This window comes from Pinus tabuliformis, chromosome 1_2 (genome assembly GCF_031772625.1).
Source record: "Pinus tabuliformis cultivar Carrire ecotype Pingquan chromosome 1_2, CPIR1, whole genome shotgun sequence".
NCBI classification, from domain to species: domain Eukaryota; kingdom Viridiplantae; phylum Streptophyta; class Pinopsida; order Pinales; family Pinaceae; genus Pinus; species Pinus tabuliformis.
Window position 1 is genome coordinate 325273132 of NC_142298.1, and position 27059 is coordinate 325300190.

General features: G+C 42.0%; 1 protein-coding gene across 1 annotated transcript in view; it reads right to left on the reverse strand.

Moving 5' to 3' along the window:
- The window catches only part of LOC149205697 (CBBY-like protein), a 346883-nt gene that overhangs the window by 175481 nt on the left and 144343 nt on the right, over positions 1–27059 (reverse strand). Inside the window, exon 5 of the mRNA XM_089393529.1 lies at positions 21903–21998. Coding sequence (XP_089249655.1) covers positions 21903–21998 — 96 coding nt within the window. The remainder of the gene's footprint in view (positions 1–21902; positions 21999–27059) is intronic.

Consider the following 27059-nt stretch of genomic DNA (forward strand, 5'->3'; position numbering starts at 1 on the left):
TCTGAGTTTCAGAAACTCATTTGCATTGATGTTCTTGGTGAACCTCCATCCGAACATATGTTTTGCAGTTAGCATTGTGAGCTCATATTTGGTTGAGCCTCACTAGATTGGTGTCAAGAATCTTCTAAGATGTCTTCAGGACACAATCTCTCATGGATTGAGATACATTGTCGGAAATATGAAACTGCATGATTATTCAAATGCTGATTAGGCAGGTAGTGTGGAGGATCACTGGGGCACTTTTTAGTGTTGTTTCTCTTTGGATTCTGCTTCGATATAATGAATGAGTAGGAAGCAAAAGTTGGTTGCCATAAGCACCGCCGAGACTAGATACATATCTACGAGTATGATCTCATTTGAAGCTGCCTGGTTGGGGAAGCTCTTCAGTGAGCTATTTGAACACATAACACTGTGATTCTCTGTAACAACCAGAGGTGGGATTCGATTATTGAGGAATCCCGTATTCGTCGATTGCTCCAGCAGATAGACATCATCTGGGATATGGTAAGTCGATGAGCAAGGAGGCTCCATCGCATTAAGATGATGTACAGGTCGATACATCTTGTCAAAGTCCCGAGGAAAGATCTAATATGTGATTTTCCCAAACGACTTGGAGTCGTCAAGAAACCCTTGTACAAGGGTCCTGCATGTTGCATACATTGAGCTCTGGGAGCTTTGAGGGCTTGCGGTTCTTACTGGAGCAACATACGACCACAGGGTGACTCACCCTCCCCTGGTGGTGTGCACTGGAACAAGATAATTTGCTCTCTTGTGGGACAAGATGATTCGCTCTCTTGTGGAACAAGATGATTCGCTCTCCTGTGTAGCAGGATGATTAGTTCTCCTATGAGGCCTGGATTGATGTGTTCTCCATGGCGATTGTAGCAGGATTGATGTGTTCTCCTGTGAGGCCTGGATTGATGTGTTCTCCATGGCGATTTTAGCAGGATTGATGTGTTCTCCTATGAGGCCTGGATTGATGTGTTCTCCATGGCGGCCTGGAATGATGTGTTCTCCATGGCAATTGTAGCAAGATTGATGTGTTCTCCTGTGAGGACAAGATTGATTAGTTCTCTTGTCGATGCATCCTACCCACGCAGTCTGGGACTCATGGGAAGTACCTCTCATCTGATCAATGAGCAGGGAAATGAAGTTAGGGACCATAGTAGTACCGATGGACGCATCATTGTATCTACCGTACTCCCTACGCTAGGATGACCTCCATTGATCTGGGATCAATGATACTAGTCTGGGACCAGTGGTAGGAGTTGTACCATACTATGACACTGACTTCGGGTCAGTTGAGACTAGTCTGGGACCAGTGGTACATACTCTGAGACTGACTTCGTGCCAGTGCAGTACTGGTCTGGGACCAGTGAGAGTGGTACATACTATGACGCTGACTTCGGGTCGGTTGAGACTGGTCTGGGACCAGTGGTACACTCTCTGAGACTGTGATACTGGTCTGGGACTAGTGGTAGGAGTGGTACCTACTATGAAGCTGACTTCGGGTCGGTTGAGACTGGTCTAGGACCAGTGGTACGCACTCTGAGACTAACTTTGAGTCAGTGGAGGATGATACTGGTCTGGGACCAGTGGAGTTGTACTCACTATGACGCTGACTTTGGGTTGGTTAAGACTGGTCTGGGACCAGTAGTACATACTCTGAGACTAACTTTGATTCAGTATGATACAACCTCAATCATTTCTTCTTCTTCATAATTCAGACAAAAGCATAGCAGAATAGAACAAAGCAGAGCAGCGCATAACAGAGCAGAGTCGTACAGATCAGTACAAGGCTGAACAAAACAAAGCAGAACAGGCAGAATAGAGCAGAACAGGGCAAGGGTCAGGCTGTACAGGGCAGTGCATTTGATGGATGAATAGTAGCGACCGATAGACATTGCAGATGAAGTTCTCCCTAGTTGAGAGGGAGTGTTCAAATTGGCAACTAGGGCCAAACTTCATGTGGGTCATCTTATTCATGGCTAATAATATTTTTATTAGATTCCTCTCGTCGAGAGGTGTAAGATTGATATAAAGATCATCCGATTCCGATAAGTATTCATGGAGATATGAATTTATTTTGATTATGGAATTATTATCAAGCCGACCTACAGCTCATGTAGGCTCAGAAGCCCAACAGTCGCATCTATTCAAACACCAACGTTGTGTATAAATACAGGAGGACTTTTCCTCATTTGGACTCACTCATCTCATCACATCTCTCTCTCTCTACTACGCAGAAAAGAGTCTCTTCTCTACTGCATAGAAAAGGGTCTCTCCCTCACACATGTGAAGCCGGAAGCTGCTGAAACTGAAGCTACAACTGCAGAAGTAAAGATTGACCTACATGGACTAGAAGATCTCCTCATCTGAACTGCGTTGTAGGTTCATCTGAACCTCCTTTGAAAGCTGCAACTTTTGGTGGTGGAATCAAGTCAATCCGACGGACGGTTTGCAAGATATCGACTGCCCTAGTTTGAAATCGGACGCTACTGAAACTGAAGCTACAACTGCAGAAGTAAAGATTGATCTCCGTGGACTAGAAGATCTCCTCATTTGAACTGCGTTGTAGGTTCATCTGAACCTCCTTTGAAAGCCGCAACTTTTGGTGGTGGAATCAAGTCAATCCGACGGACGGTTTGCAAGATATCGACTGCCCTAGTTTGAAGCCGGAAGCTGCCGAAACTAAAATTGCAACTGCAGAAGTAAAGTTTGACCTACGTGGACTAGAAGATATCCTCATCTGAACTGTGTTGTAGGTTCATCTGAACCTCCTCTGAAAGCCGCAACTTTTGGTGGTGGAATCACGCCGATCCGACAGTCGGTTTGTGAGATATCGTCTGCCCTAGTTTGATGATGAAGATGCTAATGTTGATGCTGCTGATCTAGGGTCTGCTACTACTGATATAAATCAGATTTATTTTACTATTTCTCTCTGCTAAATTATTGAAGATAAAAGAAGAATTGATCAAAGGGTTTCCCCACACATTGTGGGGTTTGTCCCTGGCTAGCCGCCACATCTTGTGTCTCTTGTCTTGGCTTGTTTTCTGTCGATCATTTAATGTTCTATCCGCACTTTACTTTATGTACATTTGATTGCTAATCTATGGAATATAATAAGAAAGAGAAGTAAATTGTTATAAGCATAGAACATACCATAACTTAACAAAGCCCGAAGTCGAGAAGGAATCAGACACTTCAAGTAATGAGCCAGAAAAAAAAAAAAAAAATTGTCGCAACTGTGAAGAAAACTAGATGGCAGGCCATAAATGTGAAGATGCATCCCTGCGCTACTATAAAATAGTAGATGGGAAGCATATTGAAGTACAAGAACGTGATGTAGGAATCGTTGTCACACACAGTGAAGTTTTAGATTTTGAGGAACCGTCATTAGCTGCAATCTCATGTGACTAGAAAAACCTTGATGAAAATAGTAACTCTTCCGGAGATCAAGAACAACAAGCAACTGCAAAATACATTCCACCACATCTTTGAAAGAAGAGCCAATTTCCAAGAAGGAACATTAAGCTTACCACACCGTCAACAAACACGAGGAGGAGACTATGTCCTAAAACCCTAAAGCTCAAGGGACTCATAAAAGGCAGAAATGTCAATATACTTATAGATTCTGGTAGTACTCACAATTGTATAAACATTGATCTTGCTAAACAACTTGGTCTTTGTATATGCCCAATCAAGGACCTGACCATGTGTGTTGCTACTGGAAAAAAATTCAAGGAAATAGGAGAATGTCATAAAGTTTTTATCCAAATACAAGAACCACAGCTACAAACAAATCTATTTGCCCTACCACCCAAAGAAATGGATGTAGTTCTAGGTGCAGAATGGTTAATACAATTAGGGAGCTATACTACAAACCTTGAAGAACAATTCATGGAGTTTAACTAGCAAGGACGACATTATAAATTAAATGGTGTTAACACTCCCAGCTCCAAGGAAGGTACAATTACTCGTGAAGATTGCACCAGTCAACGAAAGGATGAAATTCCATCGTAACAATGTTCAACTAGAGGAATTCCTTCTGGTTGTGCTTTGAAGACAAAGCATCTCTAAAGGGGGTGGCAATGTTATGAATAAAAATAGTCATAAACATCAATTAATAAATAAATATTAAAATAACAAATATTAATAGTAATAAATTAATTAAATTAATTCATGTCCCATTAATTGTGAAGAGACATGGGTCAAAGGATGTGACCTTCTATCTTCGTGGCAGTTTTTAAAAACCCGGCCGGCTTGGAATTGATTCGGCCGAGTTGGTCCGAGTTGGCCAAAAAAAATCCAACTCGGTGGTTGAACCGGTTCGGCTGGCCGAGTTAATACCGAGCCGGCCGAGTCCGTATCAACCCGGCCGAGTCAAGGAAAGTGGCCAGTGAACCCCCAAAAACGCAATTTTTTTTATTTTTTTTATGTTTTTTCTAAGTGTGGGGGACTCCAAATGGTTTTATTAATTGGTTTTTTGGTCTTTTGGGTCCATTCCCCTCTCCTAGTATCGATATGCTATTCAAATTTCATGGTAATGTTAAATTCTTAAAGTAAAAGGATGAAAATGAGGATTAAGGAGAATGTCACTTTTACAATCCTTTTACCTAAATTTTTAACATTACCATGAAATGACTCAGGATGTTTGAGAGTGGTTCCGGCCTCATTGGATTTCATATGGAGAAAGTAGAAGTTTAAATTTCATTCAAAATGCAGCAAACTTATCAGTGTTTCAAGATTTCAGGATTGGGGGATTGTAGTGTTGCCACTGAATTTTGTCATGTATTAGGGTATGGAACTCATATTTAATCAAGAGCACCAATCCCTCTATGTACCTTGGTGTTAGTGACACTGGTTGTCGAACTCCTCCAGGATTAACTCCCAAACCGGGAGCTTCTGAAAATGTCGCTCCCGCTCCCGTTTTCACTCTCGCTCCCTGCTTTCGCTTCCGCTCCCAAGTAACATTGAGCCAGATGATGTTGGCAACTCCAGCAGTAGCTAGTAGTACTGGTCACAGACTTTTGTTGTAGAGGCCATTTATAGCCTCCTTGGTTATGTGTTTTTTTTTATCTCTATATCATCATCGTGTATGTATTGAACAGTGCACTGGGTGCCATTTTGATATAATGGATATATTCATGAGCCTACTTTGATCATATGTTGTCTTCTATCTATATTCTAATGCTGTGTGTTTGGAAACATGAATGAAAATCTTTAAAATTATGTGTTTTTATAAAAAATAAATATTTAATGTATTTTTTACGACGACAGAGTCATTGAAATTGAGCCAGCCGAATCGATACCAAGTCGGAGTCGGAGTCGGAGTCAGAGTCGACCCTCGGCCGAGACTGAGTCAGAGTCGGAGTTTTAAAACATTGCTTCGTGGTTAGTCAATGCCCATATAGGCACATCACCACGAAGAATTGTAGCCACCAATTAATTTTTATGAATAATACAACTACTACTTACTACAAATACGAGTCTACACACACAGATTCATGCTTGCATATAGGTTTAACCATTCCACAAAGCCATTGGAATAATGACCCCAAAGACTCGCGATCTCCCTATTTGACCCCTCCCCTTTATATATCCCTCATCCCATTTCCTGCCTCAAGCAAATCTTTTTCTCTCCAACTCCCGATATTCCCTTTTGTTTTGGCAGATTTCTCCCCTTGCTTTCTGTTCACTTCCCTTCTTCATCAACTGCCTCTCAGTTGCGCCTCCTTCCCTTGTCTTGACTCTCCTGTCCTGTTGAAAAATTGTTAAAATTGGCAACCAGGGCAAAACTTCATGTGGGTCATCTTATTCATGGCTAATAATATTTTTATTAGATTCCTCTCGTCGAGAGGTGTAGCATTGATATAAAGATCATCCAATTCCGATAAGTATTCATGGAGATATGAATTTATTTTGATTATGGAATTATTATCAAGCCGACCTACAACTCATGTAGGCTCAGAAGCCCAACAGTTGCATCTACTCACCCACCAACGTTGTGTATAAATATAAGAGGACTTTTCCTCATTTGGACTCACTCATCTCATCACATCTCTCTCTCTACTGCGCAGATATGAGTCTCTTCTCTACTGCGCTGAAATGGGTCTCTCTCTCTCACACACATGTGAAGCCGGAAGCTATTGAATTTGAAGCTGCAACTGCAGAAGTAAAGATTGACTTGCGTGGCCTAGAAGATCTCCTCTTTGGAACTGTGGTGTAGGTTCATCTGAACCTCCTTTGAAAGCCGCAACTTTTGGTGGTGGAATGAAGTCAATCCGACGAACGGTTTGCAAGATATCGACTGCCCTAGTTTGAAGCCGGAAACTGCTGAAACTGAAGCTGCAACTGCAGAAGTAAAGATTGACTTGCGTGGCCTAGAATATCTCCTCTTTGGAACTGCGCTGTAGGTTCATCTGAACCTCCTCTAGAAGCCGAAACTTTTGGTGGTGGAATGAAGTCAATCCGACTGTCGGTTTGTGAGATATGGTCTGCCCTAGTTTGATAATGAAGCCGCTAATGCTGATGCTACTGATCTAGGGTTTGCTACTGTTGATATGAATCAAATTTATTGTACTATTTCTCTCTGCTGAATTATTGAAGATAAAAGAAGATTTGATCAAAGGGTTTCCCCACACATTGTGGGGTTTGTCCCTGGCTAGCCGCCACATCTTGTGTCTCTTGTCTTGGCTTGTTTTCTGTCGATCGTTTAATGTTCTATCTGCACTTTACCTTATGTACATGTGATTGCTAATCGGTGGAATATAATAAGAAAAAGAAGTAAATTGTTATAAGCATAGAACATACCATAATTTAACATGGTATCGGAGCTGAGGTGAAGACAAAGCCCGAGCAAGAGCAAGAGCAATCATTGAAGAGAAGATTGGCAAGGCTATCCTAAAAGAACTATGGGGTCCTCAACACTCTTTCCTGCCGAAGACAAGCTCCATGAGAAAGTTGACTATCACGGATGGAAGATGTCTATCGATCTAACCCTTGAAGATCAAGGAGTGCTGGACCATGTAAGAGGCAATATTGTTGAGCCTTCATCAAATGCATCTGCTGCTGCCTGGAACAAATGGAAAAATGGAGAAGTCAAAACAAAGAAGATCATCCGGGACTCTATCGACAAGCGCTTGGTGGCCTACATCTCTGATCTAGACACCTCCAAGGAAATCTACGACAGACTGGTGAGTTTATTTAAAGTTAATGATGCAAATCAAGTTTTGTTTCTTAGAAATAAGTTGAGGGAAATCAAGAAGGGTAAAGATGAAAGTATGCAAGCATACTTCTTAAGAATCACCGAGATCAAGAACGATCTCCTATCTATTGGGGAAACCATTACTGACAGAGAAATGGCACTCACAACTCTCGAAGGATTACCATCTGAATGGTATGTGTTCAGGACTACTCTTCTAAACAATAATGTAATTCCTAGTTTCGAGGAATTAATGGCTAGATGCATTCAAGAACAAACAAGGGTAGAAGAGCAGGAAATGCCCTTGCCTAAAGGTCCTCCTGCTGCTTTTTCTTCACATGCTAGGAAAAGAAATAATTCTGGGTCTAAATCGAAAAGAAAGGCTGGATTTAAGGGTGGAAGAAAAGGACGATGTTTCATTTGCAATAAAGCAGGTCACTATGCAAGGGAATGCCCTGATAGAAAGGACTCTCACCGTGACGATGATCAAAATCCCTCTCATGGTAATCGAAGGAATGGAAAATTCAACAACAAAGGAAAAAGGAATGCGGGAAATCAAGGAAGAGGGCAACCATTCAAGAAGGCTAGAAATTCCAGGTATGAATCTAACACTGTTGACGATAAGCAGGCTGAATATTATCTACCAGTTGCTCTATCTACCTCCGCTCCTTCGGACTCAATGGGAATTTGGCTCATTGATAGTGGTGCCTCAAGACACTTCACTGGTTACAAAGAAGTACTCTATAATCTGGTAGAGAAAGAAACTAACCTGGAAATTGTCCTTGGAGATGACATGAAATACCCAGTGAAAGGTGTAGGCAATGTTTCTCTTAAACTGAATCAAGGTAATACGATTCACTTACAAGATGTATTATATGTACCTGATCTCAAAAAGAACCTGGTATCCATCTCGGCAATGGAAGACAAAGGCTATAAGGTAACCTTCAGCGATGGCAAGGTACGCATATGGAAAAATAATGTTAAAGATGCTTTCACTCTTGGGTTTCGAGTTGATTCTTTATATCAAGTCGGTGGAAGTCCGCTAGGTGTCATGTCTTGTGACACAACGCTTCAGTCCGAACTTTGGCATCGGAGGTTTGCCCACCTTCATTACAAAGCTCTACCCGATGTAAGACAGATGGTAACAGGGATGCCTGAATTCCAAGTAGAGAAAGAAGGTGTATGTCCGGGATGTGCCGAAGGAAAGCTCAAAAGGGGACCATTCCCTTCAAGTCAAAGCAAGACCTCCGATATATTACAACTAGTTCACTCAGACATATCAGGTATGATGCCTGTGAACTCCTTGGGAGGATACTCATATTATCTTACTTTTACAGATGACCATTCTCGAAAGACCTGGATATACTTCTTGAAAAAGAAGGATGAAGTGTTCCCTTGGTTCCGACACTTCAAAGCCCTAATCGAGAATCAAACCGAAAAGAAGATCAAGATCTTAAGAACTGACAATGGGACTGAATATGAATCTAATGAGTTCCATGATTTTTGTAAAGAGGCTGGCATCAAGAGGGAGACTACTACACCATATACTCCTGAACAAAATGGTGTGGCAGAAAGGAAGAACCGCACAATTATGGAAGTTGTCCGGGCCATACTACATGATCAAAGTCTTCCTAAGTTTCTATGGGCTGAAGCTGCAAACACTGCCGTATATGTACAAAATCGATGCCCTCATCAAGCATTGGGTTCCAAGACTCCTGAAGAAAAATTCACCGGTAAGAAACCTGATGTTTCTCATTTTAAAATTTTTGGAAGCCCTGTATACTTTCATGTGCCGAAAGAGAAAAGAAATAAATTGGGAGCATCTGAAAAGAAGGGAATTTTCGTGGGCTATGGTGAAAATACTAAAGGCTATAGAATCTATGTAGCCGATCAAAGGGAAGTCATAATCAGTCATGATGTCACCTTTGACGAAGATATGGCTCTCAGCAAGGTGATCAATCTTTCGACTTTAAGGAGCTCTCAAGAAGCCGACACCAGGGAACCGAAAGAAAAGGATGATGAATCAATGCCTGATGTAGAAGAACCCATGGATCCGATTGATCCTCCTCCATATGAGCCTTCCTCTTCTAGGAAGAGGCCTTCATGGCTTAAGGGGTTACTTGATGATGCTGAAGGACATGCTGCACCCCGAGGAACCTTTCGTGAAAGTAAGAAACCTAATAGGTATCAAGGATACCTGACCATCATGAGCACGATCATACAAAATGAGCCTTCGTCATTCTCAGATGCCGTCAAGCATCAAGTATGGAAGGATGCTATGACCGAAGAATATGAGTCTATCATAAAGAATGATGTTTGGGAAGTAGTTCCCAGACCCCAGGACAAGACTGTTGTTACTTCCAAATGGCTTTACAAGATAAAGCATGCAGCAGATGGAAGCACGGAAAAGTATAAGGCTCGTTTTGTTGCTCGAGGTTTCTCCCAAAAGGAAGGTATAGACTATGATGAGATATTTGCACCTGTTGCCAGATATACGACCATCCGCTCGATCATAGCCCTTGCCGCTTCACAAGGATGGAACCTTCATCAGATGGATGTCAAGACTGCGTTCTTGCATGGCTCGATCAAAGAAGAGGTCTACGTGGAGCAACCCGAAGGATTTGAGATTTATGATCGAAAATCTCATGTATGCAGGTTGAAGAAAGCTCTCTATGAGCTGAAGCAAGCACCCCGAGCATGGTATGAGAGGATCGATAGCTACTTGATGAAGCTGGGATTCACTAGGAGGGAAGCCGATCCTAACCTTTACTTTAAGGTTGAAGATGACAAGCCTCTCATACTGGTGTTGTATGTGGATGACCTCTTTCTAACAGGTGCAGACCCTCTCATTCACAAATGTAAGAGGGAGCTGGCCTCTGAATTTGAAATGAAAAACCTAGGACTGATGCACTACTTCCTAGGACTTGAAGTGTGGCAAAAGCCAGAAGAAATTTTCCTATCTCAAGGAAAATATGTGGTGGAGATATTGGAAAGATTCGGAATGGTGGACTACAAGCCTGTAACTACTCCGATGGAGCTTGACTTCAAGAAGTTAAGCGGTAGTGCTGCTGGACCTGTTTTACGAAATGCTACCGAGTATCGGCAACTCGTCGGAGCATTAATGTTCTTAGTGAACTCCCGTCCAGATATATGCTTTGCAGTCAACACGTTGAGCCAGCATATGGTTGAACCCCACCACATACACTGGATTGGTGCCAAGAATCTGCTGAGATATCTTTGTGGCACTATCACTTATGGGTTAAGATACATTGCCAGAGATGTGAGACTATTTGGATACACAGATGCTGACTGGGCAGGCAATGTGGAGGACAGTAAGAGCACTTCCGGGTGTTGTTTCTCCTTGGGATCTGCTTCGATATCTTGGATGAGCAGGAAACAAAAGTCGGTGGCTTTGAGCACCGCCGAAGCAGAGTATATTGCTGCTAGCATGGCTTCTTGTGAGGCTGTTTGGTTGCGAAAGCTCTTCAATGAATTGTTTGGATTCACATTGGATACCACTGTGATCCTTTGTGACAACCAAAGTGGGATTCGTTTGTCAGAGAATCCTGTATTCCATGATCGCTCCAAGCATATTGATATCAGATACCATTATATTTGCGGTATGGTGCAACGGGGAGCTATAAGGCTCCATCATATCGGTACAGATGAACAGGTCGCCGACATTCTGACAAAACCCCTTGGGAAAGTAAAATTTCTGACTTTCGTGAACAACTTGGAGTTGTTCAAAGACCCTCCAATGAGGGTCATGTATGATGCATTGAGCTCTGAGAGCTCCAGGGGGGTGCGGGGTGCTTCTTGGAGCAACATATGACCACAGGATTATTCACTATCCCCTGGTGGTATACATGTACACCCCATGGCGACATTGTAGCATGATTGATGTGTTTTCCTATGAGGCCTGGATTGATGTGTTCTCCATGGCAGCCTGGATTGATGTGTTCTCCATGGCAATTGTAGCAGGATTGATGTGTTCTCCTGTGAGGCCTGGATTGATGTGTTCTCCATGGCAATTGTAGCAGGATTGATGTGTTCTCCTGTGAGGACAGGATTGATTAGTTCTCCTGTCGAGGCATCCTACCCATGCAGTCTGGGACTCATGGGAAGTACCTCTCATCTGATCAATGAGCAGGGAAATGAAGTTAGGGACCATAGTAGTACCAATGGACGCATCGTTGTAACTACCGTACTCCCTACGCTAGGATGACCTCCATTGATCTGGGATCAATGATACTGGTCTGGGACCAGTGGTAGGAGTTGTACCATACTATGACGCTGACTTCGGGTCGGTTGAGACTGGTCTGGGATCAGTGGTACAGACTCTGAGACTGACTTTGAGTCAGTGGAGGATGATATTGGTCTGGGACCATTGGAGTTGTACTCACTATGACGCTGACTTTGGGTTGGTTGAGACTGGTCTGGGACCAATGGTACATACTCTGAGACTGACTTTGAGTCAGTATGATACATCCTCGATCATTTCTTCTTCTTCATAATTCGGACAAAAGCAGAGTAGAACAGAACAATGCAAGAGCAGAGCAGAACAGAACAAAACAGTACAGATCAGTGCAGGGTAAAACAAGACAAAGCAGAACAGGCAAAATAGAGCAGAGCAGGGCAAGGGTTAGGTTGTACAAGGCAGTGCATTTGATGGATGAATAGTAACGACCGATAGACAGATTGCAGATGAAGTTCTTTATGGTTGAGAGGGAGTGTTAAAATTGGCAACCAGGGCAAAACTTCATGTGGGTCATCTTATTCATGGCTAATAATATTTTTATTAGATTCCTCTCGTCGAGAGGTGTAGCATTGATATAAAGATCATCCAATTCCGATAAGTATTCATGGAGATATGAATTTATTTTGATTATGGAATTATTATCAAGCCGACCTACAACTCATGTAGGCTCAGAAGCCCAACAGTCGCATCTATTCACCCACCAACGTTGTGTATAAATATAAGAGGACTTTTCCTCATTTGGACTCACTCATCTCATCACATCTCTCTCTCTCTACTGCGCAGATATGAGTCTCTTCTCTACTACGCTGAAATGGGTCTCTCTCTCTCTCTCACCTGTGAAGCCAAAAGCTGTTGAATTTGAAGCTGCAACTGCAGAAGTAAAGATTGACTTGCGTGGCCTAGAAGATCTCCTCTTTGGAACTGCACTGTAGGTTCATCTGAACCTCCTTTGAAAGCCGCAACTTTTGGTGGTGGAATGAAGTCAATCCGACGAACGGTTTGCAAGATATCGACTGCCCTAGTTTGAAGCCGGAAACTGCTGAAACTGAAGCTGCAACTGCAGAAATAAAGATTGACTTGCGTGGCCTAGAAGATCTCCTCTTTGGAACTGCGCTGTAGGTTCATCTGAACCTCCTCTAGAAGCCGAAACTTTTGGTGGTGGAATGAAGTCAATCCGACTGTCGGTTTGTGAGATATGGTCTGCGCTAGTTTGATAATGAAGCCACTAATGCTGATGCTACTGATCTAGGGTTTGCTACTACTGATATGAATCAAATTTATTGTACTATTTCTCTTTGCTGAATTATTGAAGATAAAAGAAGATTTGATCAAAGGGTTTCCCCACACATTGTGGGGTTTGTCCCTGGCTAGCCGCCACATCTTGTGTCTCTTGTCTTGGCTTGTTTTTTGTCGATTGTTTAATGTTCTATCTGCACTTTACTTTATGTACATGTGATTGCTAATCGGTGGAATATAATAAGAAAAAGAAGTAAACTGTTCTAAGCATAGAACATACCATAATTTAACAAAAATCTAGGGCATGCATAATTAAGATGATTCTTCGTTACATGATAACAACTTGTGAAGCATTTAAACAATTTATATTTGGTTGATGGTTACTTCATTATTAGCATGTGTTTGTTAACTTCATCAAATTGCTATCAAAACAAAAGAGACGAGAACACAAATGATTGGCTTTCTGCCAGGGCCAAAACCTCTCCCTCTTGGAGAGGAAAACCCATGTGTAAATTCTTCTTATAGAGATTCCATTGATGAATACCAAGACCATGACCCTTGACACACTCTGCCTCTCCAAGACCAAGACATCAATCCTCTTTGTATCACTGCTGAGATCATTATTTTCGCTACACCAGAGAGATCATCACCATGGTGATCTTCATCGCTGCTGCAACACTGTGCCCTTCATCATTACTGCTGCAACACTGTGCCCTTCATCATTACTGCTGCAACACAATATTCTTTGTTACTGCTGTAACACTATGATCTTCTCCTTGAGATTAAGATGATCCTTGCACCTTACTGCACTGCTGCACTGCAATATTATCATTCTACTCCTCCTCATCAGACAATGATACAACTTCTTCTCACTCTGAGATTGACTTAATGTGAAACCAGAATATTGTCTTCACCCTTACCGAGATTGAAACCAAGCTCATTTTGCACTGAGGTTTTGTTGAGGATATGCGAGATAGCTTTCATGAAGTAGACACATTCATCACCGTGATTATCCCAAGAGACAGTACTGTATATACATGCTGAGATAATCACTCTCCTTTCATAGGTATTCTGAGACTGTAGTAGCACCAAGACACATGTGCACAGGCTGATCTAATACTGAGTTTATTATATGAAGATTTCCTTATTGTCATCATGATTGTGACTTATCGTTCATCTGAGATCTTGAATGCCTGCGGTGATACCTAGAATGTGGCATCATTTACCTTGATTGTGGCCACCTGCAGCTCCCTGCGTCTCCTCCTTGTTGTGGCTAACCTTGATTGTGGCCACTTGCAGCTCCTCCTTGCTACGGCTACATTCGGCTTCCTGCAACTCCTCTTCACTGCGGCTATCAATGAGTCTGTTCTGTCCAATTGGGGATACCCCAATGGGGTATTTATAGTGGTTGGGCACTATATTTGAGCCGACATATAACCATGAACTGACATGACTCTAATTCAAGCCCACATGTCATATATTTATACATATTTAATTCATTTATTTGAGCCGACATGATCTCTATTTAATATTTTCGCTTGCAAACTTCTATTGCTTGATCTTGAGGCTTTGATCTTGGTCTTGGAGGGCTGCTACACTTGATGAAGACTTGTATACATTTACATGGACTCATGACATGATTCTTTGACATAGAAATAAATCCTAAAGACATCAAGAAGAAGTCTTTCATCTAATGACACTTCTTGCTCATGAAACCCATGCAGCAAGATTACAAACATAATTTATTTTCTCTTATTACATCAAATACAAAGATCATGTCATTATGAAGACCGAACCTAATTACACTTTCTTCAACATGTTCCAACTACTCCCCAGCTATCCTCAGCATGGATTTGCCCCAGTCACAGTCCTACCCGCATTGTAAAGCACACAAAGTTGTTCTAGAGCATATTCGTTCTATGCAAAATCAGTGGAAAAACAAATGCAAATCTTAGATGGGTTATCTATCTCACCAATTCAGCGAACATAGGAAATCAATCGAACAACTCAACAATCAATGCGCACACCTCGAAAATGCACTCAATACTCTGCAAGAAATGGTGGCAAAAAAACTAGGAGAAAACTCCAACTTGAAGGACTGTGGTAAAAAATATCAACAATACGAGGAGAATTCTATTAACAAAGAATAGGAGGAACAGAGAACTTCATGAATCCAAGGACCTGCTTCTCTTTTCAACATAAAGTAATCTATGTATCGACACCATACTCTTTCTCTAATACAGATATGTTAAGCAATTGTAGCCTGCTTCTACAACAGTTTGTAAGAATCTTTAAGCTAAATGTAGTTGGAAAATTAGGTATATATGATCAATATGTAGAAGTTGGAAAAGAAGGATTAGGGATTTTTGCCTCTCTTCTCTCCCTGATTTGTTCAACCTCAATGTACTTGAGAGTTCTCCTCCCTCTTTTTTTGGAATTAATATAACATACTCGAACATCGAAAGGGTTCAATTGGTACTTGGTGATAACCGGACTTCAAGTCAATCTTGCTGAAATATTTGGCGCCCTTTAGCTGGTCCAGAAGGTCATCAATTCGTGGGATTGGATACCTATTCCGGACAATGATCTTATTCAGCACTCAATAGTCAATACAAAGTCTCTAAGATCGTATTTATTTGTACCAACACGATCAGGCTCCCACACGGTGATGAAATTGGCTTGATGTGCCCTTTCTGCAACAACTCCTGAATCTGCCTCTTAATTTTCTCCAGAACAAAACATTAGTAAATCGGTCCATTGGGTAGCGGCGAACCCGGGGTTAGATCAATGGAGTGCTTGACCTAACAGTATAGGGGTACCCCTGTGGGTGAGGTGAAGATGTCCGTGTACTCTTCCATGACATTGTCCATCTATTGCTACCGTGCAAAGGAGCCCTGTTTCGAGGCTGTGGATATGGTAACAGTCTTCTTCTTGCCCTGAGGGCGAACCGTAAGGAAGACAAAATTTCCGGTCTGGGAAATGATCTTACTACATTGCTTCACAGAGATCAAACAAATGGTGGTAGGCAATGCTACTTCTGGTATCCTGTATAACTTATTGCCCAAAGAAATAATGACTGTGGAAGGGCTAGACTCATACACAACATGACACTTCCACAAGTATGGTTGGCCTAATAATACATCACAAACTTCAAGAGGAGCAACATCACATAGTACCTCATCTGTGAAGGGCTTGATGTTGTAGGGAAGGCGACACTGTTGGTTGACGCGGAGATCTCGCCCTTGGTGAAGCGATGGTGTACGACTCTGAGTGTGGTGTGGCCAATAGGCCCAACCGCTTCACGACCTCTGCTGAAATAAGGTTCTTTTGGCTTTCGTTGTCAACAATGAACTGCAACAGAGAACCCTTCACTCACATCTGTGAGTGGAAGAGCCGCTCCCCCTCCTCTGGATCTTCGGGCTCAATCTTCTGGGTCTTGGTGGTGGCAACAGTGACACTAGGCTCTACATCAATAACTTGCTTCCCTTTGTCATTCCCCTTGTTGGTTTCTGACTCAGAGTCGAAACATGCATCTGATTCGGAAGCCTTCAGCTCAACCACCAGTAACTGTTTGGGGCTCTTATGGAACTCACACCATTTCCCTGTGTCCTTATTTGTCTTCGTGGTGTTGTTCTTTGCTTGCAGCTTCGACAGGTTATCCTGGGTCGCCTCGCCTTGGCTTTGTCCTTTGTTTTGTTGTTTGGGGCGCCTTTCCCTTTCTTCGAATTCGCAAATCCAAAGTCTCGCTTCTTTTGTTTAAATTTTTGCTCGATTTTGACAACGTATCGATGGGCAACACTAGGCGAGGGGATGTCCAAGAACTCCATCTCGTCCTGAATGTACTTGTGTAGATAGTCACAGTACTTGAGTAACAAATGCCACTCAAAATCTTTGATACCCAGCTTCATGCGAAGTGCATGAAAAATATTTGTGAACTCTTGCACATCTTGGTCCCTTCCCTGCCACAGCATGGTCCACTTTATATATTTATCTTCATAGCTCTTGATAAGTTAATATTGCTCATTGATGGCATCTCAGAAAGAATTCCAAGTGGGTGCGGCTGAAAAGAGTGAGGATTCCCTCTCGTCCTTTTGTTCACGATAGGTTTCCCACCATTCTTTGACACAGGGGACGACTTTGAGGAGTGCAAAATTAATCTTTTCCCGATTGGAAAAGTGATGAACTGAAAAATATCCTTCCAACATATTTAACCATCTATCGACAATGTCTGCATCTCTCAGCCCTTCAAATATGGGAATGTCAAAGTTAACTTGTACCTTAAACGGAGTGGCGCCTCCAGAGTGGCTGCTAGATGAAGATGCGTCGCCTGTGGGTAGTCGTTGAAAGATCTGGGCAAAGTTATCCATCATCGCGTTCCTCTATCACTCGAGGGCTTCCTCGAGCAATATTTTGAAAGGATCTCTTGCTCCCTCATCTTTCTTTTCTTCTGCCATGGGAGGTCATTGGGGTTTTTCGAGGCTAGTCTTGCAAAGGTTCAACCAGTTCGAGCCCTAACTCCTTATACCCCGACCTCGTTAGGGACATGCAAAGCAAAACAGAGAAAGAGAAGACCGCTCTGATATCACTGATCCAGACTTATGTAGGAATGCAACAAAATACATATATAAATATAAACACAAAGATGTAGCAGAAATAAAACTTCATTCATTAACATCAAATAACTGAAATATGCTTACATAAATAATGGAAATAAACTAGCTCGGGCAATGGTAGCTAATCTCTGAGAAGAGATAAGGCGGCTACATGCCCCTAAATTGTGTTACAATGAGGCTCAAGGGCCTTTTTAATATTGAACAACAAAGGAAAACCATAAATAACCAAAACCTTAACCCCAGGAGATGAAAATGCCAAGAGTTTGTGTGCCCCATTGGGGTTAGTTGGGAAACCAACTTCCCAGGGTCGTAACTTGGTCATATGATCTTCATTTGGCGCATACAACATGTTGGAAAGATCTCTCCGAGTAATACAGGATTCGACGCGTGCCCCTACTTAAAGTTATGGGCCTACTGTGGACGTCAAAAAACGTCATTTAGGGGGTCAAAACAGCTTCGGAAGTTTAGGACCCGAAAAATTGCTAAAAATAGTAAATGTTGTTATAATCAAGGAAACAGATGAAACCGACTAGAGGTCTAGGTGGAATAGTCGGGTGGCTACCAATATCCACCTAGATCACTAAAACCAACTATGCTTGCTCTCATACAACACAAGTTCTTGGAGGAACATTGTGAAGGGGTCAAACTTTCAGTTGCATCTTATCTTAGTAGCATCATGAGACTAACCACCCCTGTAGCTCCTTACAATGATCATGTCATGAGGAGATTTTTCCAGCTAATAGTAGAAACCTTGCGAGACTTGGATAATTTTGTGGGTCCTACATTTGAGAATAATCTTTAGGTTTTGGAAATTATGGCCATGACTAGGACTTATGAAATCATGTTTGATCTAGAGTGTGATGACTTGATCCTACAAATGTTTCAGTGATTTTTGAGCATTAGGAGACATCATCTGGACTAAGTCAAAACACACATGTAGTCCATCTTGTCATCATGTATGGGAGGTTGTCATGCCATTTGCCAGAAGTTGCAGTCTCGATTGTTGTCCATTTGGAGGAGAGAATAGTTGATCTTACCTGCTGCTTATGAGCTAGTCAAAAGGTTGGTTAAGTAGAACATAAATCTTCTCAGGAGGAATTTGACCCAGGAGGAGCAACTGAGAGTTGATGGGACATGCAGCAAGAACGAGTTAAGGAGAAAGGGTCTTTGCTTCATCTGCAAGGAGCCTTGGGGACTTGACCACTCATGCTCGAGTGACACAGAAGGGATGATAGAGGTAGACCAAGGGGAGACTCATTCTGACCTTCCGGATGAGGATTCTTTATAGGAGCATCAACAAGCATGTGGGGATGATGGCAACAACCATGATATGCATAACTATCTGGTGGATAGGTTTGATGAGCAACAAATTATTCCCATACAGGGAGGAGACCAGGGAGATGAGCTATCAGTAGAAATCCAACATGGTGAGCACATAGAGGAGCTTGAGCAGACCTGTAGAGATGTTGACAATAACCCAAATATACATCCATGTTCGATGAGTCAGCATGTGCGGCACATAGTGGAGCACAATATGCTTGACGGGCCATTTTTGGAGAGTCATCTAGTGGCTCATATTGAGCCCATGATGGAGGAGGATGAATAGCAATCCCTGGGGCCAACCATTGATGAGGGGCATACAGATGTGCAAGATGCCAGCAGGGAGGTAGTATTTGCAGACATTGGTCATCAGGAGGCATTGGGACCTGATAGGGCAATTTTTGTAGGTGACGAGTGGATCGGTGGGGCATAGAGTTTCCTGTCAGATGAGGGAGGCTCTTTTGGAGATAGTGATGCATCCATCTTTGCGTCTACCCATTGATGAGGTGCAGGTAGATGCAATGGCATCTAGCAAAGCTGCAGTATTTCCAGGCAGCAACCCTCTTTAGGAGCACATAGACAGGGCGTGCAACACGGAGTTTCCCACTTATAGGGAGAGATGCAAGGATTCCTAGACATATGTGATTGATTGGTTGGGCAGAGCTGCATAAGTTAAGCATGGTGCAACATAGTGGACTCGTACAATATACATGTGCACATGTATTCGACCCTTCCCATGGGATGGATTGGCTAGAGATTATGAGTTGGTATCTTGTTGGTGGCACAATATTCTCAGTCGGGAGCATAGTACCGTAGGGATCCTTAGACATGAGGAGTACTAGATGCTCCAATTGGTAGTGGGAGGTAGGCCAACAACTTTCTAGCACTTTAGGCTTACATCTACATAGTGGGACTGACCTTGGCCTATGCCAAGGGTTGGATTGGAGAGAGGTGATGAGTTGGTACACGGTTAATGGAGCAACATTCATAGCCGGAGCTATAGTACAGCAAGAGCCATGGAGCATTGATGTTTGTCTTGGGTGGCATTGGGATCTAGGAGGATTTGTTGATGACAGTCAGAGATTGGTCTTGAATCCGGGCATTGAGGCGTCAGTTCATGGTGGGTTGACACGAGGCATAACATCACCTAGTGGTTTGTATGGGATCCGGGCATTGGGTCTCGACTCTCAGTTGCATTGGGCCACCAGACTGATCCACAAGTTTGGATTGCTTGAGGGAAAGCAATCTTGGGGTGGGACTCGAGAGGATTTGTGATGTTCGTTTTTCTAGTGTTCCTTATGGCATGGTTAGAATGGACTTTCAGGGTTGGAGACAGACAGGTCATAGGTGCAGGTTTACATCATCAGTGGGCCTAGGGGATTTTGGAGATGTTTGATGGGGTCTAGACTCTAGAGGAGTTCATTTGCCATATTCCATCATTAGGATTGATTCTGCACAACTGGCTTCTCATTCCTTTGCACTCTGACAATTCTCGTAATAAGGGGTTATTATTGTGCCTAAATCGGTTAATTACGCTTAAGGTGGCATTCTAAGAGGAATATGTGACATAACACCTTAGTGCAATACCTCGTTGGAACCGGCACAAGAAGATCTACAAGATGGGATGGTTAGAATTGATTTTCAATGGCTTGAGGAGGCATGGTGGCCACTTTACCATTTTCCCACATTAAAAAGATATTTTAGTTGAAATAAAAAAAGGGAAATGTACTCAATGATTAAAATAATAATAAAATAGGAGGTTCTAGAGGGGTCCATCAGATCTATAAAAAGAGAAAGAGGAGGCCATTAGAGGACATCTTGGAATTGAGCATAATCTTGTGTGTGAGGTTTGAGAACCTGATTCTCTACTTCAATAGCCCTAGGACAGAAACCCTCGAGTATGTTGTTGAGTGTTGGACGAAAACCCAACACTTTTTGAGGAGACTTCATCTAGGAGTTTCATTGAGCTTCAGTGATATTGGAGTGAGGACCATTCAGTTTCTCAATTGGAGCTTAATCGTTTTTTTCAGTTGATTCAAGGGCAGTTGTTGTTAGAGGGAGATTGCAGTCGTTGTGGAGATTTGAGAGATTGGGATCGGTGTAGCAGCAGAATATTTGGAGGTCCACTTAGTTATTTCTCTTCTATTTTACTTCCAGTTGTACTCTGCATGCTATATTATAATAAATAAAGTTGAGTGATTCCTTGTGATGCATTTTCTAATGTTATTTGAGTTTTTGTGCTTACTTCTCCAAATTATCAATGTAGTTGTCGTATTTTCTCGATTTGCCAAAATAGTTGTGCTTGAATAATTTTTGGATTCCTATTTACTAGTGCATTCTGGTGTAATTTCAGGGGTTTTTTGGGCAAAAGTGTGGGCATAAAAACTTATAAAGAAACTTCTCATAAAAATACCACAAAATTTCCGAAAGGAATATTACAAATTTCCATTTCCTATATGGCAGCAGCAACAAAAATTTATTGGGTGAGCACAGAAATTGGGGAGGAGCTTCTAGAACACTTTGGCTTCATTATTATCATCTGAGTTTTGCCTTGCTTGCTTGTAGCAAGCCCAGGTTCTACTATTACCATCTATTTGTACCCATTCTGTTCATATTAATAAAATGGCTCAGATATTTGGTTCATATTTCTGGTGTTTAATTCTTGTGCCTGCATGTTTTTGAGATTGCAGTTTGTAGTTAGTTCATAGCCTCTGTTATTTCCTGTGTTTTTCAATTTGGAACATTATGTTTGGATGTCTTTTATACTTCATCTGGTGCCATTTTTTAGCAAATGGGAATCTGATTTTTTGCTCACTAGGATGGATGTTGTCCCTTCCTGGATAAAACAGTCATAGAGGCGGGTTAATGATGGGAATATTATTAGGTATCTGGAAGTTACATTTGGTGATAGTGTCTCTCGTTAACTAACATGTGGGGCTGGCATGTTCAAAAGCTCCAACATAGGAATTAGACAATTTTGAAGGTGTCTTTTGCAAAACTGATACCTGTTTCAGAATCAAACACCATTTGCAAGTTCCATGTTACTTGAAAATGAAATTATCATAAGCCCATCTTTAGATTCCAGCAAAACATAATCCAATAAAATTTGTACAAAGAAACCATCCAAAGCAAGAATTTTTATATTTTTTATGATCAAATATCTAATCTTTAATTAGGAAGAAAAACTGTATCTCAAACCATTGCAGAAGCATTTTAATTATTGAATGTTGAGTTTTTTTCAAGTTCATAACACTCAAAAGTAAAAAATTACCGGATCAGGCTTTTTGCGAGGCACAATATCCCCTGCAAATATTGATATTGCATCAGCTCGTGGTGGACCCAACAAGCATTGCACAATGGCTGAAACCTGTAGGTCGCACATCAACGATAAAGGACCAAAGTTGGTATTTAAAACTTTAATCTAAACAAGAATTGCATTCAGTACCATGTTTAGTTTTTATATTTCTAAGTATTAAGAACATACACCATAGCCTTTACGAGCAAGATATGAAAAATTGTGCTGTATTTCAAAAGTTGTTATTTCATGGTGAATAGTTAGAAACTAATATTTAGCTTTCACAGCTCCATATGTTGTAAGTCTATTTGGTTTTCTATTTGGAAGATACAGAGCAACCCTGTCTGGTCGTTTCCTTATTAAGGATGCTAGGTCTCTTGAATTTTTTCCTGGAAAACACATCTTTGGTAAACCACCAGGCTCCTCCCCTCATTCTAAGGATGGTACCCAAGGTAAACAGGCCATGTAGACTATTATATGCTGACTCAGTAGGGACATCAAGATTCAAGTGAGGCTCACATACACAGAGGCAGCCAAGCCAGAGACTTGACCCTGACATCTCCTGCATGCTATTCATAGATCCCAACCACTCGAACTAGGCCATTGAACTATGCTAGGTCTATTGATGCAGCTGCATACTCTTATTTTATCTCAGATTTAGTAGTGCTGAGGAAGAGGATATAAGCTTCATTAGATATACTGTTCCACTATTTTGTTTTGCTGATATAAATAGTTTTCTATAAATATAGGATGCATTTAAAAAAATAAAACTAATTAGCTTGCCTAAATGCTATAATCAATATTATCATTTGTGATTTGATTATAAGCATTTTAAAACAAACAACCAAGAAGTTCTAACGAGAGAAACCTTTCCATATTCCTTTAGTAGAATTTTGTCCAAGAGAAAAGGTATGATCCATAATGATGTACTTGAAAGAAGTATTTTACTGAATCAGTTTGAGAATTTTGTGTGAGAGGACGAGAGAGAATATGTGGTAGTTCCAAAGTAGACATATGAAGTTTTCATAAAACCAATCATTAGATTCTCTTTTTAGAATGACCTAGAAGTAAGCTCTCAAAATATTATGTTGGGGAGTTACAAGAAACTTACAGTCATGATCATGAATTGAGATGTTACAATATACCAAGTGCCGTTAGGTGTCATCATAGTATGTTAAGCAGTTACAGAGAATATTATGGGAGTTACAAATGAAGATAAAGGATCCTACAAGTGTCCTGTCGAATCTTCTGCCATAGAGTCTTGTAAATAATATTTGCACCAAGTCTCACAAAACAATATTGGCAGTTACACTCTCATCCCACCTATAAAAACTTAAAAGCATCAAGCTCAACATGAAAAAAGGGAGAAAGTGAGAGGGAACAAAATTGTATTGCACGAAACATTCTCAAAGTTATCTCTGTAATGGATCTAGTATTATGAGGACACCCTAGGGTATTAGAGTGTTTTCAAGGAATTATGAAGAATTCTCTTTTATTTGAAGGTCCTGTTACCCCGCTTGTCAATAGGGGTACCTATACATTTCAGGGCAGCATTCATCACCACTGTAAGCCCAAGGTCACAAGTCAAAAGCCATGTAAAAACCATGTGAGTCCTTGCATTAGGTATCCAAGACTTGTGCATTGTCATTGAGCTTGTATTCAGTGGTTTGTTCAGACCATGCTTTGTCCCTTGAAGTTCCACTTAAGGTCACTGTGATATTCCTCCTTAGTATTATACTAAGTAAATATCAATTTTGCTCATTTTTGGTTTATTACATGGATGCACTTAGGAGAAGTGGGCTTAGAGGACCCACATTTGATTTTTTGCATAAGAGGCACTCCAACATTAGGGTTAGAGGAAAGATTGCGGCATTGGTGGAGCGTGGGGGCCACCACAAGGAATTTTCAGCCCACATGGAGAGTACGCTCTCTTTGGAGAAGAATTGGTGTGAGGAGTTCGATGTGGGCCCACATGGGCAATCTTGGAGGCAAGTTGACAAAAGGAAAAAGGAACTTTCATTTTGCTCATTCATCTATCATTTCAGAAATTGTCTCTTGACATAACACGCTTCAGTAGGAGCCAAGTCTGCATGTGTTGTTCAACACACGGGTGTTTCCGAGCAGAGATTCCAACCCTTACTTCGGTGGACTTCGAGTGCCAGCCCAAAGAGGGAGTTCTACTTAGTCCCGAACCATACCAACGCAGTGAGGTCGTACTACAGTAGAGGGGAAGCTACAACAGCACAAGGATTGCACAATATTGGGTAGAGTCACTCCGAGAGGTTGAGGAGTGAGTGATGTTTGAGGTGGAGACTTGGAGGGAAGGACTAGGAAGCGTTCTAACAGGGATTGCAGGCATTTTTGGGCATTTAGTGTGAAAAATTGGTGACCCGATTCCCTACTACAACAACTGATTAAATTTCTCCTACTTGTTAATTTTTGAATCAAGTTATTCATAGTGTTACACAATAAACATCAAAATAAAATCTATCACAACATAAAATACTACGGAAACAAAAAATTGCACAGGAGAGAAATAAACACACACACAATTACACCGTTGGTTTTGGACCACTATCCTCGGAAAAACCCAACTTGGAAAAACCGGTGCAGCAGTTGAGGGTTTTATTATTATGCAGTAGTAATCTAAGTACACATCCTTAGATGCCTAAACTGGAATCTGATACAGAGAATAAACTGGAAGAGAGAGTGAAAAATATTCTCACACTATCACTGGCAATCTGACTCTAATCCAGGCTTTGGATGGCTAGCCCCACACTGCCTCTGCGCTGTCTCTGTGTGGGATCACGTAGTCACTACGTCACATCTTCTAGGAGTAGCATCACCCTTCTAGCTGATCGATTTGCTGACTAGAACTCGACTCTCTGGCCCTTTGGTCTCACACCCCGGATTTTGGCACTAGATCTCGACTGCTCCCAGCAAAATTACAGACTCCCTCTGAAGCACTGCGCTGCCTCCTGGACCTCTGGTCTACTATCCTTGCCCCTCACTGCAAAAGATCACCCGACCCCTCTCCGGCAACTTAGCGCTACTACTCTTGAGAAATTCGATCTCAAGATCTCACCTATCTCAGTGTGTTCTTCAAGTGCCCATCAAGCTCCTTCTTATAATATCTCATTGGAGCACCAACGGCCAAGATTAAAACATAATCAAGGGCTTAAGAATAACTGGGAGTTGATCCTCGTCTTTATCTAGAAGATTCACACCAGTTTTAATTAATACCCTTTAATTAATCACATTTCCTAAGTTTAGACTTAGGAATACATTAAAAATGATTAATTATTTTAATTAAACCATCTCTAGGTGGGATTTTCCTAAACGATTTCTAGGTATTGGAGAATGCATGTGTCTTAGCCTCTTTGCAAAATCTCAAGGCTAGAGCACATCCAATGGTACAGAAATCAACACTCCCTCTTAGCGAGAAATGTGCTCTAGTGTTGCAACCTACTGAAGCATCACTCTGTCTCTGCATCATCTTTTGTTGCGTTGCTGATGTCTAGATTTGTTGCCCATCAACTACTGCGCAACTTTGATTGCTGCATCCGTGTTGTTGTTGGCCCTGCTGATCTGCCGTCAACACTGCATCTGCACTACAACACCCTCTATCTGTTGCTGCTGCAACTACAACAGAAAAGAATCCAATATATTGAACCAACTGTGATCAGTATGATGCATCTGTTGCCCAAGTACTGACCACTGCTAGACTCTGCCCTGTCACTGAAGCCTCTGCGTTGTTGTTGACTCTACTTTGTGCCAACTGCACTGTTGCCAACTCTGCTCTACGCTGCTCAGTCTCTAACCGCTACTAGCTACTGCATCTGTCACTCTGGCACCTGACTGTACCAACTGCCACTAATCCATCCTGCCACTGCATGTCTTGGGCTCCCGTAGCAAGGTAACGATTCATGAGGTGGACCTCCTCAAGAATCTTGCCCATCCTGTAGCTCTCTAGGGCTACAACTCCAAATCACCCCACCTCACCCATGGAGGTAACTCGGTGATCATGGCAAACTCTTCTTGTAGTCTGGAGGATACCCTGTCAATCTCAGAGGATGCAGCCAGTTGATCATGCTTCTCCTCCTTGTCCTTCTTTCTGAGAGGACATTGAGTGTTGTAGTGGCCAAGCTCACCACACCTGAAGAACTTGATCTTGGAAATGTCCTTCGTCCTCCTACACTGCTCCTGTTGCCCCTTTGATGCGAGGGCCACATCTTCCTCCTCCTTTTCTTGCTTCGTCCCACTGCTGCTGCTACCACCACTGATAGTGCTCTTCACCAGATCTCGCCTCATCTCCTCCTGCTGCAGATCAACCCACACATGTTCCCAATCTAGCAGTTTTTCTCTGCTCAGGATACTCTGGGCGAAAACTTGCCATTCTTTGGAAATGTTGTTCAAAGCTAATCATACAAACTCTATACGCTGGGGCGCTAATCCTACTGAAGCCAGCTGATGCCTGACATCCTGAAGCCTAGTAAGAAAGGGATCTATACGCTCCCCTTTCTACATTCTCGTGCATCCCAACTTCTCCTCAAGATATATCTTCCGCTGCTCGGAATATCCTTCATACAGCGTAGCTAGTACCTCCCACATCTGTCGGGCAGTATCTTTGCCAGCTATGTGAGATACCACATGATATCGAACCCCATCAAGAATTAACCTCTTAGATTTCACCATCTCCTTCTTGTATTTCTTAAGCGGATCTGCATCGGCAGGTACAACTACCACACTATCGATACAAGTCTTGAGATCATGTTCATCTAGAAGGCAAGAAATTCTAGCCTTCCAGATCACATAGTTGGAGGCTCCTTCTAACCGATCTTGATCTCTCAAACCAGTAGATGCCATCTCTTAGAAAAAAATTGAACTCCTCCTCTTCTCCTTTGTACAGCTGCTGCCCAGCTATTCGCACTCCCTTATGGAGTGAAAAATCCTGCACACAACTACTATTGCTCTGTTAGGAGAATTTAAACTTCTTGGCTATGCTGATTTTTGTGTAGCATTGGATGTGCTTTAGCTCCAAAATTTTGTGGAGGGGCTAGAACACATGAGATCTCCAGGACCCAGAAATCGATTGGTTAAATTCCACCCGAATTGTATTTTATTAATAATTAA